The sequence below is a fragment of the Saccopteryx bilineata genome, chromosome 10 (assembly GCF_036850765.1).
Source record: "Saccopteryx bilineata isolate mSacBil1 chromosome 10, mSacBil1_pri_phased_curated, whole genome shotgun sequence".
Taxonomy (NCBI): Eukaryota; Metazoa; Chordata; class Mammalia; order Chiroptera; family Emballonuridae; genus Saccopteryx; species Saccopteryx bilineata.
In genome coordinates this window covers 56,820,028-56,838,237 of record NC_089499.1, presented here as the reverse complement: position 1 = coordinate 56,838,237, position 18,210 = coordinate 56,820,028, and the positions used below count along the sequence as shown (strand labels likewise).

The 18,210-nt window shown below is 37.3% G+C and overlaps 1 protein-coding gene across 30 annotated transcripts in view; it reads left to right on the top strand.

Moving 5' to 3' along the window:
* Nucleotides 1-18,210, top strand: part of PBRM1 (polybromo 1) — a 162,647-nt gene that overhangs the window by 32,997 nt on the left and 111,440 nt on the right. For all 30 annotated transcript variants that reach the window (XM_066245860.1, XM_066245879.1, XM_066245872.1 and 27 more), the window contains 7 exons: nt 244-360; nt 6,311-6,379; nt 9,204-9,302; nt 12,760-12,842; nt 13,599-13,694; nt 14,486-14,577; nt 16,323-16,536. In XM_066245860.1, the coding sequence (XP_066101957.1) occupies nt 244-360; nt 6,311-6,379; nt 9,204-9,302; nt 12,760-12,842; nt 13,599-13,694; nt 14,486-14,577; nt 16,323-16,536 (770 nt within the window). The remainder of the gene's footprint in view (nt 1-243; nt 361-6,310; nt 6,380-9,203; nt 9,303-12,759; nt 12,843-13,598; nt 13,695-14,485; nt 14,578-16,322; nt 16,537-18,210) is intronic.

Sequence of the window (18,210 nt, the reverse complement as noted above, 5' to 3'; positions counted from 1 at the left end):
GAAATAGATAAGGATCCTCATTAGTTTCAAGTATGCCATTCTGGGAGTACAGCTACCACGTTCAGTATCAGCATATCTGGTATTCTTAAAACTTGTATTTAAAATAAATACTATTTAGAAGTTGTTCTTTTGACTTGCCTTTGAAATTTTAGAAACTTTTTAATATCAGCATTTATTTTTGGGTTTCTCTCACAAAATACTTATTTCTCTTCTCTTTTCTTGCTCCTAAACCCCTCCTCCCAGTCTTCTCCAAGTTACTTGAAGGAGATCCTGGAGCAGCTTCTTGAAGCTATAGTTGTAGCCACAAATCCATCAGGACATCTCATAAGTGAACTTTTTCAGAAACTGCCTTCCAAAGTGGTAAGTGATATTAAATACAGGTAAATTAAACTTTTTTTAAAATACTTTAGAAATTTTAATCTTAGTAAATATAGTACAGTTAATGGAAGCCAAGAGGTCCTCTTAGTGGTCTCAGCAGCATAGACATAGGATATGTTCTGTCATTTTACTTGCCAGAAGATTTTTGGTTTTGAAAACATTTTGTGTTTTTTTTTTATTGGTAATTCTTTTTTTTTCTTTTTTTTTAATGTTTATTTTATTGATTTTAGAGAGAGGAAGGGCAAGAGAGGGAAAGACAGGAACATCAATCTGTCTCTGTATGTGCCTTGACCGGGGATCAAACTGGCAACCTCTGCACTTAGGGATGATGTTGTAACACAGTGGTCCCCAACCCCCGGGCCGCGAACCCATGCTGGTCCGTGGGCCATTTGGTACTGGTCCACAGAGAAAGAATAAATAACTTATATTATTTCCGTTTTATTTATATTTAAGTCTGAACGATTTTTTTTTTTTTTTTTTGTATTTTTCTGAAGCGGGAAACGGGGAGGCAGTCAGACATACTCCCACATGCGCCCAACCGGGATCCACCCGTCATGCCCACCAGGAGGTGATGCTCTGCCCATCCGGGGCGTCGCTCTGTTGTGACCAGAGCCACTCTAGCGCCTGGGGCAGAGGTCATGGAGCCAACCCCAGCGCCCGGGCCATCTTTGCTCCAATGGAGCCTCGGCTGTGGGAGGTGAAGAGAGAGACAGAGATGAAGGAGAAGGGGAGGGGTGGAGAAGCAGATGGGCGCCTCTCCTGTGTGCCCTGGCCGGGAATCGAACCTGGGACTTCTGCACGCCAGGCCGATGCTCTACCACTGAGCCAACTGGCCAGGGCTGAACGATGTTTTATTTTTAAAAAATGATCAGATTCCCTCTGTTACATCCATCTAAGACTCACTCTTGACGCTTGTCTCAGTCACGTGATACATTTATCCGTCCCACCCTAAAGGCTGGTCCGTGAAAATATTTTCTGACATTAAACCGGTCTGTGGCCCAAAAAAGGTTGGGGACCACTGTTCTAACCAACTGAGCTATCCAGCCAGGGCCGTTTGCTTTTTTATTGTCATAAAATACATATAAGATTACCATTTAACTGTTTTAAGTGTACAGTTTAGAGGTATTAGGTATATTTATATTATTGTGCAACCATCACCACCATCTATCTTTAGAATTTTTATCTTCCTACACTGAAACTCTGTACCCATTAACAATAACTCTCTATTCTCCCATCCCCCCAGAACCTGCAAGCAATATTGTTTTCTCTTTATGATTTTGACTAAGTACCTGATACAAGAGGAATTGTACAGTATTTATCCTTTTGTGTCTGACTTATTTCACTTAGTATAATGTTTCCAGGGTTAATCCATGTTGTAGCATGTGTCAGAATTTTCTTTTTAAGGCTGAATAATACTCCATTGTATGTATATACCACATTTTGTTTATTCATTTGTTTGTTGATGGATTTTTGGGTTGTTTCTGAGATGGGTAATTGCAAATGATAAAATAAACACCTAAACTAAACCTTTTATTTATAAAAGACAGTAAGTATTCTCTTTGCTCTGGAGACAGAATGAGAGGAAGATAAATGAATTCTTCATCTCTTAGTTTTTCTTGATCACCTGGTGATAGAGTAAAAAGACCTAATAGATATTCTTCTACCCCAAAGAGGAAGAGGTTTTCTAGACAAGTAAGCTCCTTTAAAAATGTCAATGCACCCGTGGCTTCACACTCAAAAGGCAATTAACATAGCTGAAGTTCCACTACAAAAATTTACACTTTTAAAAGTACTCCATGGTAGCCCAACCTGTGGTGGCGCAGTGGATGGAGCGTCGACCTGGAAATGCTGGGGTTGCCGGTTTGAAGCCCTGGGCTTGCCTGGTCAGGGCACATATGGGAGTTGATGCTTCTAGCTCCTCCCCCTTCTCTCTCTCTCTCCTCTCTCTCTCTCTCTCTCTCTCTCTCTGTCTCTCCCTCTCCTCTCTAAAATGAATAAATTAAAAAAAAAAAAAGTACTCCATGGTAGCACTTAATTTCATTACCTCCTTCCCTATGACCTCAATTTCTCTTTTTTTTTTTAAGTGAGAGGAGGGAAGATAGTGAGACACACTGTCATATACACCTTGACAGGGATCTACCCGGCAACCCTTGTCTGGGACCAGTGCTCAATCAACCAGACTAATTTTAGCACCTGAGGTTGACACACTGGGACCAACTGAGCTATCCTCAGTGCCCAGTACCAATGCTCTAACGAATTGAGCAACTCGTTGGGAGAGGGGTAAAGGGAGAGGAGTGGTAGAGGAAGGGGAAGAGAAGCAGATGGTTGCTTCTATTCTGTGCCCTGGACAGGAATCGAACCCAGGAGGTCCATACACCAGGCCGGTGCTCTATCCACTGAGCCAGCCAACCAAGGCCCTCAATTTCTTAAGAACAAGGACAATGATATATTTTCATTTTGTGTCCCTGCCATGTAGTTGGAACCCAGCATGCCATAGGTATGCAAGAAGTACTTGTTTACTAATGAGTAGAATGCAGTTTTTCCCCACTAGTCATCAACAGAACTAGTTATTTAAAAATGTGTCTTGACTAGTTATAGGACAATTTTTTACTTTAGATATAAAGCATATATATAACCACTATTGTCCTACATGTGGATCTGATTAGAAAAATATAGTGATTATATTGGATATATCTTTAAGAAAAGGAAAATAGTAAGAGAGTTTCTTAAAAAATTAAAAATAGAATTACTGTATGAATCAATAATTCCATTTTAGGTATATACCCCAAAAAAGTAAAAGCAGGGTTTCAAAGAGCTATTTGTATACCCATGTTCATAGCAGTATTATTCACTATAACTAAAACATGGAAGCAGCCCAAGTGTCTCTCAAAAGGTGAATGAATAGCCTGACCAGGAGGTGGCGCAGTAGATAGAATGTCGGACTGGGATGCGGAGGACCCAGGTTCAAGACCCCGAGGTCGCCAGCTTGAGTGCGGACTCATCTGGTTTGAGCAAAAGCTCACTAGCTTGGACCCAAGGTCGCTGGCTCAAGCAAGGGGTTACTCTGTCTGCTGTAGCCCCACGGTCAGGGCACATATGAGAAAGCAATCAATGAACAACTAAGGTGTCGCAACAGAAAACTGATGATTGATGCTTCTCATCTCTCTCCGTTCCTGTCTGTGTGTCCCTATCTGTCCCTTTCTCTGACTCTCTCTCTGTCTCTGTTAAAAAAAAAAAAAGTGAATGAATAAAATGTGGTATATACACACAATGGAGTATTACTTAGCTTTTAAAAGTTTTAAATGAAATTCTGACTCATAGTAAAATAAGAAAGAACTCTGAATGCATTATGGTAAGTGAAATAAGTCAGACACAAAAGGACAGAGATTGTGTAATTCCTTTTAGAGGAGGTATTTAGGGTAGTCAAAATCATAGTGACAGGAAATAGAATTCCAATTTTCAGAGGCTGGCAGGAAGGGGAAAGTGAAGAGTTACTGTTTAATAGGTATGGAAGTTTAGTTTGGGAAGGTGAAAAGTTCTTGAGATGGATGATGGTGATGGTTGCACTGGAATGTGAATGTACTGTATGCCACTGAACTGTACACTTAAATGATTAAATGGTAAAGCTTATATATATTTTACCACAATAAAAAAATTATGAGAAACCAGTACAATCTTTATTCAAGGTTTAATCTTACTCTGCAGGAGATAATCAGTATTAGTTAGGCTACCAAGGGTGATTGGGAGCAATAAAATAGTAATATCTACATAGTTCCCTCATTCTAGGAGAGCTTTCTGGGACATCATGCGTCAGGAGTTGGTTGGGGGAAGCAGCTTCCCAATGGTCCCACAGGGTGTAACAATTCAAAAGAGACAACAAGGAAGAGAGTTTTTACCCTTCCTTTATGAATCCTTCCAAAGTGGGACTGGCTAAGTGGGAGAGGTGGGTTGGGAATACCTGTGCCAGTGGCTTTGTTTACATTGTACCCCAGCCTGTGTGGCTTTGCCGTAATTTGTCATCTAAACTATTTTTTCTTAAGTAGAATTGGGGAAGACAAAGGGAGTTTGATCTAAGCAAAGAAAGGAGTAGTAAGGCTAAGAAAATAGAAGGCGCCCTGGCTGGCTGGCTCAGTGGTAGAGCATCAGCCTGGCGTGTAGGAATCCCGGGTTCAATTCCCGGCCAGGGCACACAGGAGAAGCGCCCATCTGCTTCTCCACCCCTCCCCCTCTCCTTCCTCTCTGTCTCTCTCTCCCCCTCCCACAGCCAAGGCTCCATTGGAGCAAAGTTGGCCCAGGCGCTGAGGATGGCTCCATGGCCTCTGCCTCAGGTGCTAGAATGGCTCTGGTTGCAACAGAGCGATGCCCCAGATGGGCAGAGCATCGCCCCCTGATGGGCATGCCGGGTGGATCCTGGTCGGGCGCATGCGGGAGTCTGTCTGACTGCCTTCCCGTTTCCAACTTCAGAAAAATACAAAAAACAACAACAAGAAAATAGAAGGGTAAGCCGAGGGATCAGATAAGGTGAAGCATAACTGAGATCATCCCTTTTGCCTAGTGGAAGCTATAGCCTTCTGCTTCTTGTTGTTTGGGCTCCAAGATTTGAATAGGTAGGAAGAGCCTGGAGAGCACAGTCTGACCTTCTCTCCCACCTGAGAAGACCAACTTTTGATTTTTGGTCAGCCTCAATTATTCAATTATTTTCTCCAAGGAACATAACCTCTAAGGAAAGACTCAGAATAGTGCATACACTCTAGGCTTTGTGAAATCCTTCAAGGATGTTCTTCTAACATGTTTAACCCTTTGAGTAGTACGAATGTTCATGTACGTCAGGGGTAGTCAACCTTTCTATACCTACCGCCCACTTTTGTATCTCTGTTAGTAGTAAAATTTTCTAACCACCCACTGGTTCCATAGTAATGGTGATTTATAAAGTAGGGAAGTAACTTTATTTTATAAAATTGATAAAGCAGAGTTACAGCAAGTTAAAGCATATAATAATAATTACTTACCAAGTACTTTATGTCAGATTTTCGCTAAGTTTGGCAGAATAAATCTTTATAAAACAACTTACTGTAGTTAAATCTATCTTTTTATTTATACTTTGGTTGCTCCACTACCGCCCACCATGAAAGCTGGAACACCCACTAGTGGGCAGTAGGAACCAGGTTGACTACCACTGGAGTACATTCTCATGCCTCCTGACTATCCAGAGTATGATTGTACAAAAATTTTTATTTTAAAAATGTGTAACGCAACATTAACAAAAGGCAAATGTATGTTCTTCTTGTTTCCATAAATTGGTTATCAAACAAACATGATTTTAAGTTAATAAAACTGTAACTGGAACTAATTTCATGTTTTGAAAAAAACTCACTAAAAGAGTTATTGTGATAAGCTAATATTTGATAAATCAGAAATTTGCTTTGTTTCTTAAATATAGTTTCATTTAAAATGTGAAAGCATTAAATTAAATATGAAACTAACAAATCTTGCAACCTGACTTCTTACAGATTCTTAAGAATTTTATATGAAATAAAATATAATTGTGTTATTTAGATTGAAAAATTAATAATAAGCCCTTCAAAAACATTACTTCATTTCTAGGCATGGATATCTTAGGACCTTAAATTTAATTTGTTACCCTGAATTTAGAATTTAAAAAAATTAAGTGGTAGTTATTACTTTTATAATGATAATTGCCAAATACTAACTATAAGCTTCTACAACATGCTGTTGAGAATATCATAAAGTTTGTTAAACTCAAATTCTTTCTGATTTAAATAGAGCAAACTGTGCTGTACAGCTGTGTTTTGGGTTTTGAATCTTACAAAGCTGCTCAATTGATGAAGATTGTCCGTGTCAGTGTGCTTTCTTGTTTTCTCTTTGGCTGTATAGTTGCACCTATTAAGCATGCTGGCTTTTTGTCTTTCAGCAATATCCAGACTATTATGCAATAATTAAGGAACCTATAGATCTCAAGACCATTGCCCAGAGGATACAGGTATGAAGATGACAATATGTAATCATATGTGTGGTTTAGGGTATATTAGCCTCAGGTCTTTCTTACAGGCTTTTAGAAAACAGAGAAGCAGATGTCTCTGTAAGGGGTTATTACATTAACATAACATAAACAAGAGTGGAGTTACTGATTATAGCTTTGGAGAAGCAGCATAGCATCTCTTTTGCATTTTTTTCTGTAGTAAGAAAAGTAAAATTTTCATTGGCATATTATATCTTGCTCTTAGGACAATATTTAAAAAGCTTTGGTCATGTGTATTTTTAATTGTGAAAAGGACACTGGCAATAAAAGCTTTGTTGTTTATTTTTATCTGCTTCCAAATAGTTTTAGGCTATCTCAGAATAAAAGTTACCCACAACAGATTGTCAGAATATAAGGTCAATGAAAATAGAGACTATGTTCTCTTTGAGTATATCTTCCTATATCTCCCAACAGTGACAGGCACCAGGAATTGCTAGCTGCCTGTTCTGTTTTATGTGTGTTAGTTAATTCTGACAACTCCATGAGGTAGATACTATCATTCCCATTTTAGAGATGAGAAAACTGAATCACAACAAAGATGGTAAATCACTTGCCCGAGTCTTCAGCTAGTAAGGAGAAGAGTTAGGATTTGAGTCCAGGAAGTTTGTCTCCAGAGTCTGTTCTTTTAACACCTATACTGTTACTTCCTCTCCATAGAATAGGAACTTAGGAGCTCACTAAATATTAATTGAGCAAATGGAAATGAATGAGAATTAAAACTTGATGTTCAGAGGTTAAGGAAAGTATAGGAAGAATGAGCTAAATTATACCAAAAATCTAGTTTTTAGCGTTTGGACTGACATGGACTATTTTCTTAGCTCTGCTTATTAGCTATGTCACTTTGGTCAGGCGACCTGCCCACTTCCTCTGCTGTATGCTGAATGTAGTATTACTGCTTTGTCGAGTTGTAAAGGTCAATGATAATTATGTGAGGCATCTCTCACAGGACTTGTGAATGTGGCCGTGGTCATTGTGAGTTACTGATCCTCCCAGAGAAAGGAGGGTTTGGGCTCCTAACAGATAAAACAAAGAAGGGAAATTTTATGTGCTATATAGTATCATTGAGAAATGAGCCTGAAAGCTCAGTGATTTGCCAGGAATGAGAAACTTCCTTGGCTTTAAATTCTAAAAGAGTAGGAAATAGTAACTGGATAGTCATTACTGGTGCCATAGAAACATTTACACCAAATGTTATAACAGATTTCCTAAGTATTACCTGGTTTTTCAAGCAATCTAAAAAGGTGCTACTGGGAGGACTTAGTCTCCCATAACCTGAATCCCTGGGGTTCCTAACAGCTATGTAGGAGCGAGATGTTTTCATAATACTAAAAATCAGGTTGGATCTTTAAACACCCCTACCTTAGCCTTTGTCTTCTCTATGACCTCTTTTTCCTTCTGAAAGCCCCACAGAAGTAGCTCCTTTCACCATCACCCTAATCAAGATCCTTGATCTTTTATGTCTGAATAATTATAATAGTCTTTCCTCCCTCTCTGATGATAAGTTCTCTAGTCCTTTCTGCATATTGCTTCCTGACGCTAACTTTCTTCCTGCTGTTCTACTACCCAGAGACTTGTCTCTAGTTTTCTAATGCCTGCTGAAATAAGTCGCAGCGACTTGAACCTGTCCAAGAAGAACCTATTCTAATTTAAGCAGAAAGAGAACCCATGAAAAGGGTATTGGATAGCTTATGAAATCATTGAGAAGGAAAGTGGGAGAACTATGGGAAATAGAACTCAGGGCCGTCATGGCACAGCTGAGGTCATACACAGTCTATGGTGCTGTTGCTGTTACCACTGTCTTTTGCCAGAGTGGGCCGTGGAGACCTGCTGCGCCAGTCCTAGACTCTACATTCCTGTGGGAGTTAGGAATGCATTCCTTCCATTTCCTTGCTGTTGTCTTTAGTCCCTCAAGACTCAAGCATGAATTATCTCCCCTTGTCCTGGCCGCCAGGCTGCTGGCAAAGCTACCATCTTCCCACTTTTACCCTTTGTTATGGAAAGTAGGTCCTTTCCTACCACCCGTGTTGAGATTTCCTCCAAATAAAAAGGGTACTCAGTTGTTTAGTATCCCTACATGTTAAATAACTACCCCTTCTGCTTTGTCTATCTCTCTGACCTCTGCCTCATTTTCCCTACCCTACCTATGCAGCCTGTGGTCATGGTTCTACTCTTCTCCACCATCCATTCTTCTTATTTTGGTTTCCCCTTGTCTGTTCATTTCTGTCTCCTTCTCGTATATACCTTTTGAATAGAGTATCTCTCTCCTTCCTTTCCTTTGTAAATTGAAGCAATTATGAGTCTCTTGGGTTATTTTGGATTGAGTAAGCTTTAAGACATGGGTACGCACAAAATGGTAACTTCTGTGCTAGACTGACCTTTTATTTTATCTGAAGTGGTCCATAAAATTAGAGGAGTTTTACTTCACACTTTTAAGTCCACCTTAATGAATTAGTATTAATGAAGCACTTAGAACAGTACTCGGCACCTAAGTAAACACTATATGTTTGCTAAGTAAAACAATCTTTACTTGATTATTTTTAAAAATGTAAGTTGTTTTCATGAAAAATAATTTAGCTCTGGTTTTGTTATGTATGTCAAAAACTTGTTTGTAAATGGACAATATTAGTAGATTATAAAAGAGAAAATGACTACATATTGTTCACGTGTATTTTCCAATAAAATCTTGGAATATGTTGACAATTTAAAAATATGTAGAGTGCTTTTTCTTTAAAGGTCATACTGGTTAACTTTAAGAGGAACTTGTATATTTTGTTGTTTACTATAGAATGGAAACTACAAGAGTATTCATGCAATGGCCAAAGATATAGATCTCCTAGCAAAAAATGCCAAAACTTATAATGAGCCTGGTTCTCAAGTATTCAAGGTTAGTTTTTTTGGGTCAATTATTGTTTTCATTAATAAGAGTAGATACTTTAATTTAGAGCTGATAATTTTTATATAACAACTTTATTGAGATAACATTCACATCTGTACATTTCACCCAAAGGATACAATTTAATGGCTTTTAGTGTATCCACAGAGTTCTGCATCCATCACCACAATTGGTTAGCAGTCAATTTCCATTTCCCCCCAGCCTCCCCAATTCTAGGCAACCACCAGTCTACTTTTGTCTCTCTGAATTAGCCTAGTTTGGACATTTTATATAAATGGAATCATAATATGTAGTCCTTCGTGACTCTCTTCTTTCACTTATATAATGTTTTCAAGGTCTAAGTACTTGATTCTTTTCATTGATGAATAATAGTCTATTATATGTATATATATGCCATATTTTACACATTCATCAGTTGCTAGATATTTGGGTTATTTCTGCCTTTTGGCTATTATAAATAATGCTGCTGTGCACATTCATATATAAGTTTTTATGTGGACATATTTTCATTTTTCATGGTTATATACCAAGGAATGGAATCACCAGGCTACATGATAACTATTATATATAGTAACATTGAAGACCCACCAAATAGTTTTACATAGCAGCTACACCATTTTTCATTCTTACAATGTGGAAGTATAATATCTCTTCATCCTCACCAACACTTGTTTTCCATTTTTGTTTTTATTTTTATTGTAGCCATTTTAGTGGGTATGAAATAGTATCTTATTGTGGTTTTGATTAGCATTTCCCTAATGATTGGTGATAGAGACATTTGTCTTTGGGAAAGACATTTTGTTTGGATACTTAGCCCATTTTTTAATTGGGTTAACTGTATGACTTGTTTGGTTGGTTGGTTGTTTTATTTAGTGAGAGGATGGAGAGGCAGAGATAGACTCCCACATACGCCCCTACCGGGATCCACCTGTCAAGCCCACTAGGGCCAATGCTCTGTCCATCTGGGGCCCTTGCTCTTATGCATCCAGAGCCATTGTTTTAAGCACCTGAGGCAGAGGCCATGGAGTCATCCTCAGTGTCCAGAGTCAGCTTTCTCCAATCAAGCCATGGCTGTAGGAGGGGAGGAGAAGAGAGAGATAGAGAGAAATGAGAGGGGGAGGGGTGGAGAAGCAGATGGGCACTTCTCCTGTGTGCTCTGACCAGGAATCAAACCCAGGACATCCACATGCCAGGCCAATGCTCTACCACTGAGCCAACTGGCCAGGGCCTGGGTTAACTGTGTTTTTTATTGTTGAGTTGTTAGAGTTTTTAAGATAGTCTGGACTAGATACATGATTTTCAAATGTTTTCTCCCATTCTATTGATTATCTTTTCATTTTTATGGTAGTTTCATTTTATGCAGAAACATTTTTAATTTTAGTAAGTCCAGTTTGTCTTTTTATCCTTTGGTTACTTGTGCTTTTCATGTCATATCACGAAACCATTACCAATATTGTAATGTGTATGGTGCCAGGTGGGTACTAGAAATATTAGGGGAAACACTTTGTAAATTAAGGGATTGTCTAACCACTATGCTATAGACCTGAAACTAATACCGAATATTGAGAAAAAAATTAAATTGATCTGAGATTTAAAATCAGAAAGAAACCATTACCTAATCCAAGGCCACAAAGATTAACACCTATGTTTTCTTCCAGGAATTTTATAGTTTTAGCTTTTATATTTAGTCTTTTTTTTTTTTTTTTTTTTTTTTTTTTTAGTGAGACAGAGACAGGCAGGCAGGAAAGGAGAGAGATGAGAAGCATCAGTTCTTCTTTGCAGCACCTTAGTTGTTCATTGATTGCTTTCTCATATGTGCCTTGACTGGGGGGCTACAGCAGAGCGAGTGACCCCTCGCTCAAGCCAGTGACCTTGTGCTCAAACTGGTAAGCCTTGGGCTTCAAACCAGTGACCTTTGGGCTCAAGTCAGCGACCATGGGGTCATGTCTGTGATCTCACGCTCAAGCCAGTGACCCCATGCTCAAGCCGGCAACCTCAGGGTTTCAAACCTGGGTCTTCTGTGTCCCAGTCCGACACTCTGTCCACTATACCACCGCCTAGTCGGGCCCACATTTAATGTTTTACATGGCTGAGACTGTTCTTTCCCCATTGAATTGTCTTGACACCCTTGTTGAAAATCAGTTGACTATACATACATGTATGGATGTATTTCTGGATTCAGTTCTATCCTATTCATGTATATTTCTGTCTTTTTGCTAGACAAGATTTGTTTTTGATCCTCTTTTTAGTAAAATATTTAATCCCTGCATTTAAACTTAAATATAAAAAGCACTCTGTGTAGTATAATACACAATATAAAATGACTGTTTTGTTGCTTTGCAGTTCCCTCGTAGAAGTTTTATAGTCCTGTAATGAACAAGTTTTTTGTAGAAATTTCTTGAATTAATAATGTATCGTTGGTGCCTGACCAGTGGTGGTACAGTGGATAAAGCATCGACCTGAGATGCTGAAGTCCCAGGTTCGAAACCACAAGGTTGTGGGGTTGAGTGCAGGCTCACTGGCTTGAGCATGGTATCATCGACATGATCTTATGGTTGCTGGCTTAAGCCTAAAGGTTTCTCTGGCTTGAAGCCTGTGGTTGCTGGCCTGAAGCCCAAAGTTGCTGGCTTGAGCAAGGATCACTGGCTCGACTTGAGCCCCTGGTTATGGTATGAGAAGCAGCTAATGAGCAACTAAAATAATGCAGCTACAGGTAGGTGGATGCTTCTCATCTCTCTCTCTCCCCCCCACCCCCTACACTTGGAAAAAAATATATATCAGTGGGTATTCAGCACAGGATGCTCAGAAAATATTTTGGGAGTAAAATATTTAGACTTTTAAAATGTTGAGTCAAATATAGTAACTTTTGATAGTTAATTTCAACTTTTATTTCTTTCCTCTTTTAAGAAACAGTGAGTGGAAATCAGGAATGAACTATGAGGTCCTTTTATTCTTAGTCCTTGATAGGACATTTTAGTAGTTTAGTGCCAATTGTTGATGCAGTTAAGAACTTTACTTTTTAGTATGCTTATTTTCCCTGAACTGAATTATAGAGAGCTTTGTGTTTGATATATTAGTGTGTTATTAATTTATGTGAGTACATTCATTCTTTCAGTGCAGCCTTTAATCTTAGAAGTGTATCTTTCTTACAATTTTTAGGTCAGTATACACAGATACAGTTCATTGTATTTTCACCATTATTAGATCTTTGTCTATATGTTAGTTGACTAATTGTGAAAGAGCTAGGAGACTTTTTAACTTATATTTAATTATGAAGATGTTTTAGAAGCTTGTGGAAAGGTTAGAAGATGCAGCATTGTAGCTATTGAACAAAGGCTACTCTGTATGAAAGGAATGCCATAGAAAGTACACAGTGCATGATCAGAGCATCTGAAGCTGTCGTTTTTTTTCTATACTTTTTGTAAGCCAAGTAATTTTGTTTTGACAGGATGCAAATTCTATTAAAAAAATATTTTATATGAAAAAGGCAGAAATTGAACATGAAATGGCTAAATCAAGCCTTCGAATGAGGTAGGTATAAAAATGTCTAAAATCTTTTTGCTTTTATTATTTGCCAAATTTTCTAGCTAGTAAAGTCAACACAATGGAAAACAAGAAAAATTTTGCATTTTAAGACTGTTTAGATTTGGTAATGTGATTCTGAAGAGAATAGGAATAACTCTTACCCAGCACCTTCATTATAGCTGACAGGTTTTATTTTAAAAAAATTATTTTTAAGACTTAGCATCACTATATGCTTTTATTGCTTTATATAAATTACATATATGGTTGTATATAATTTGATACACATATACCAGATACCATATAAAATGCAGATAATTTTATATTTGTATTTAATATATAGTAGTATATGTTTATATTTACAGTAAGATTATTTAGCCAGGTGTCAGAAGATCTGCAGTCTCATCCTGGCTTTTCCTTGTGCTAGGACTCTGACTTTGAACATGTCTTACTTCTGGGATTCTGTTTCCTTCTACCTGAAATGGAAAGGTTAAGTGGCTACTTTTGAAACTTCTGACCCTGATATTTGCTTTGTTACCAGACCTTCTGATCACTTTAGTGACCAGAAGCTCTCTAGTACCAGCCCAGGTTCATTTCCCAGGTTGCTGCACAGTAGAGGCTCAGAAATATTTGAGCATATATATTTAGAAAAGAAGAAAATTTTGTTGTTATATTTGTTTACCCAGCATTCTGATTTTAACTGTCAGTTCTCTTGAGATTTTCTTTTTTGTCTTTTTTTTTTTTTTTAATTTTATCTCTGGATAGGACTTCATCAAATTTGGCTGCAGCCAGACTGACAGGTTCCTCACACAGTAAAAGCAGCCTTAGTGAAGAGAGAAATCCTGCCAGCAAGTATTACCGGTGAGAGTCAGTGTGTTTGGTCTGAGAGCTGACCCATGTGTAGGAGGATAGGTATACTAGTCTTTGCTTGATGGATATATTGAAGTAATATTTTTGCATATAGTTGGGTTATTATGAGAATTTTTTATCAAGTACTTTATTTAAGAGATTGGGCCTGACCTGTCATGGTGCAGTGGATAAAAGTATTGACCTGGAACGCTGAGGTCGCTGGTTCAAAACCCTGGGCTTGCCTGGTCAAGGCACATATGGGAGTCGATGCTTCCTGCTCCTCCCCTGCTTTCTCTCTCTCTCTCCACTCTAAAAAGTAAATAAATAAGAAATCTTAAAAAAAATATAAAAAGACTGAGGTACTATAGTAGGCCTGACTTCATCTCTTAGAAAATGCTTAAGTAAAGTTGTTTGTCAAGTATGTTTAATATTACCAGTAAAATATGTAAATCTAAAAGGTTTTGTGTTCATTGTAAAATATGAGCATCTTAAAGAGAATTAACCATTAATTATGAATGTTTATTTTTCATAAAATAAGTGAGTAGTATTGCATTTATGTTAAAAAGAATTGCAAGTTGCCTACTGAATGCTTTCTACCACCACTTCCTCTTTTCTAAGAGAAAAATATTGGTACTGAATTAAATTGATTATGGAGAATATAAAATTACAAAGATAAACTGATGAGGCAGTTGAATAGAAATTCATTTTCTTTGAATGCTTTGTTAGCAGTTCCTAAGTCCTATAAATTAACCAAATTATTATGCATCTTTCCATGCCTTCTAATTGTTTGTTTTTCTTTGTAGTAATAAAAGAGCAGTCCAAGGGGGTCGTTTATCAGCAATTACCATGGCACTTCAGTATGGCTCAGAAAGTGAAGAGGATGCTGCTTTAGCTGGTAGGCATTAGGTTGTGACTAGTACAGTGCCTTCTCAGTGGGTCCTTCCAGTTAAAGAAAATTGTGATAACTTTGATCTTGCTGGGAGTTTTAGTTTTTGGAGTACATGTTATTTTGTTGAATTTTTATTTCACTCTTTGGTTGGCAGACTTATCAAAGCTTATTGCTTTATTTTGTGTTAAAGTTTGTATTTGAATAAATAGATAACTTCTTTCAAAACAGTTGGATTTATAGCAGTAGCAGATCTTGGTTTCAAACTTGTGATAGTGAGACTAATAACATCATCAGGAATTCCCAGGACGACATTTACATCTTTTTAGATTTCTAGGTTATTGACTTAAAGTTTCAGTAAGCTATAATTTCTTCTCAGCTAGAGCTTATGATTTAAAGATACATAGAAATTGTACTCAGAGTAGCATGGTAAATTGTCATTTAAACAAATTGAACAAAGGGCATTGGGCACTAAAAATCTGAGTAAAAGTACACAATTAGTTAAATAGCAACCTAAAGAATAGCTATAGGAGGTATATTTGATTTCGTTCTTTTAAGTGTGATATAATATTTTTATTTTACTCTAGTTTTTTTTATATAGAGAAATAAAATTTGTTTCATGAAGTTATTATGGCATATCTTTTGATTTAACCAAGTTTGATACAACAGATTTTACCAGCTATTTGTTACATTGTACTAAATCTTCTATAAAAATTTTATAATTGCTATAGACTACTTATTAGAGTATGAATTTAATTTTTTGATACCTATAAATTTAAACTTCTAAATTTATATTAGGCCTGATCATATCAAAAACTGAAAGAAAATTTTTCTCTTCATTAGCTTTGTGTTTTGCTGATTATAAAAGTGACACACATGTTAAGTTTCGGTTTCCTTCTTATGTTTGGTTACTTCATTAACCTTATAATAACATAACAAGTTGAAGGAAAACCACACATTAACAAAATTCCTAAAAGATATTTATTGCCTTTTTTCTAATAAATATATAGTACTGTTGTCACAAAAGGATTATGATTTAGTCACTTCAGCTATGAAGAAAAACAAATAGGTGCCAATTACCTAATCCAAGCCCATGAAGATTTACACCTACGTTTTCTCCTAAGAATTTTATAGGTTTTTTTGTTGTTGTTTGTGTTTGTAGCAAGAGACAGACAGAAAGGGAGAGAGATAAGAAGCATCAACTTATATTTGTGGCACTTTAGTTGTTCATTGATTGCTTCTCATTCATGCCTTGACTGGGGGGCTCTAGCCGAGCCAATGACCCCTTGCTCAAGCCAGCGGTGACCCTGAGGTCAAGCTGGCAACCTTGGGGTTTCGAACTTGGGACCTCAGTGTCCCATGTCAATGCTCTGTCCACTGCATCACCACTGGTCAGGCAAGAATTTTATAGTTTTAGCTTTTACATTTTAGTTCTGAACACCATGAAAGGCTACTTGTTTCTTTTCTTGGCCAAGCACACAGAGCAAAGAGTCTCTGAAGAAGGCACATTTTAAAAAGAGAAATTTTATAACCTAAAACAGCATAACTTTTACTATGTAAAAATCTATTCTATATCTTTATAACATTTCTATAAGTAAACATATAATTATATTAAGCATTATTAACATTTTTAGTGAAGGCTAGAGATTGTTCTTTTAAAATGGGTATTCTCTATAGCTTAACCTGGAAGGTTGTGAAAAGGGCTTTTCAAAGTAAGGTTCTTTTCCTTATAAATACCTTTTTTGTCTTTCTAGCTGCACGTTATGAAGAAGGAGAGTCAGAAGCAGAGAGCATTACTTCATTTATGGACATATCGAATCCTTTTTATCAGCTTTATGACACAGTTAGGAGCTGTCGGAATAACCAAGGGCAGTTAATAGCTGAACCATTTTTCCATTTGCCTTCAAAGAAAAAATACCCTGATTATTATCAGCAAATTAAAATGCCTATATCACTACAACAGATCAGGTAAGAAATATTCTACATTACTTAGTATAAATCCATTTTCTTATAGTCGATCCTGCATATATATCTTTCTTCCTGCCCTGGCTGGATAGCTCAGTTGGTTGGAGCTCAGAGTCATCCTGGAGTGCAGAGATGGCCAGTTCGATTCCCTATCAGGGTACATACAAGAGCAGCTTGATGTTCCTGTCTCTGTCTTTTCCTTCCTTCTCTCAAAAACTTCAAAATTATAATAAATATCTTTCTTCCTAAAATGGATAAGGATATTAAAGGTAAAAATATTTTTCACATGTCTATTCTTGAATATCGCTTCTATTGTGAAAAATAAATTTAATTAAATACTGATGATTTTCTTTGTACTGCAAGAAAGTCAAGAAGCAAATTGATGAAAGGTATTCCATCTAGACTTTTTTGTGTCAGATTATAGATTATAAAAAGTCATGCAGCTCAAGTTTAAAATGTTCATTTTCTTTCAACTGAACAAAGTACATACAAATTTTTTTTCTACACTTTTTGTTGATATTTTAATTACAATAATTTATCTGTACTTAAAGTTTGTATCTGTAGTTAAACCTCCCTTCCTCCTAGAATAAGTTTAGATTGCTTTTAGAGAATTCATTCGCTGAAGTAACAACTGAAAGATGGTTTGTCTTGGTTTCCCTTTTCTATTCAGAAAATATTAAAGAAATCATTAGGAATTCAGCGGAACAATACTTAAACCACCATTGTATCATTAAAAATAGTAGAAAATAAAGTAATATTATAAAATATGATGTTTTGGAATTTCCACATGTGGGTTAGGTTTGGCAATGTACCCAAATAGAGGCAAGAAGCAGGTAAAAATAATCTTAACTGGGCCAGATCAGATTAAGCTGATAGCTAACCTTCCAAACAGTAGCAATTAAAATCCCTGTATTTGCTGAATTCTAGGAAATAAGATTGTTTAAACAGTGTATGTTTTATGGTTTTAGTTTTTTAACTTCTATTTTTATTATTTGATCATTATGTTTATAGTGTTTTTAATCCAAACTTTGGAGGTTTTACAGTAGGATAGAAAGTCAGCTCATTTGGCCTGGCTTTTACAATAACATGGATAAGCCCTGGCCGGTTGGCTCAGTGGTAGAGCGTCGGCCTGGCGTGCGGAAGTCCTGGGTTCGATTCCCAGCCAGGGCACACAGGAGAGGCACCCATCTGCTTCTCTACCCCTCTCCTTCTTCTCCTTCCTCTCTGTCTCTCTCTTCCCCTCCCGCAGCGAAGGCTCCATTGGAGCAAAAGATGGCCCGAGCGCTGGGGATGGCTCTGTGGCCTCTGCCCCAGGCGCTAGAGTGGCTCTGGTCGCAACAGAGCGACGCCCCGGATGGGCAGAGCATTGACCCCCAGTGGGCGTGCTGGGTGGATCCCGGTTGGGCGCATGCGGGACTCTGTCTGACGGCCTCCCTGGTTCCAGTTTCAGAAAAATACAAAAAAATAAAAATTAAAAATAAAATAAAATAACACGGATATTAAGGTTGCCATTCATAAGAAAATAGCCTATAAATTTTTTAATTATTTGCCTTAGAAAAGATGATGACAGTCTTGTAGATGTTGAGAGGTTTTAAGTAACAATTTTTGTCATTAATAGCTTTTTTCCCCAGTTTTAAAAAAAAAATCAGTTTCATTAATTTAATTCAGAAGAAGACC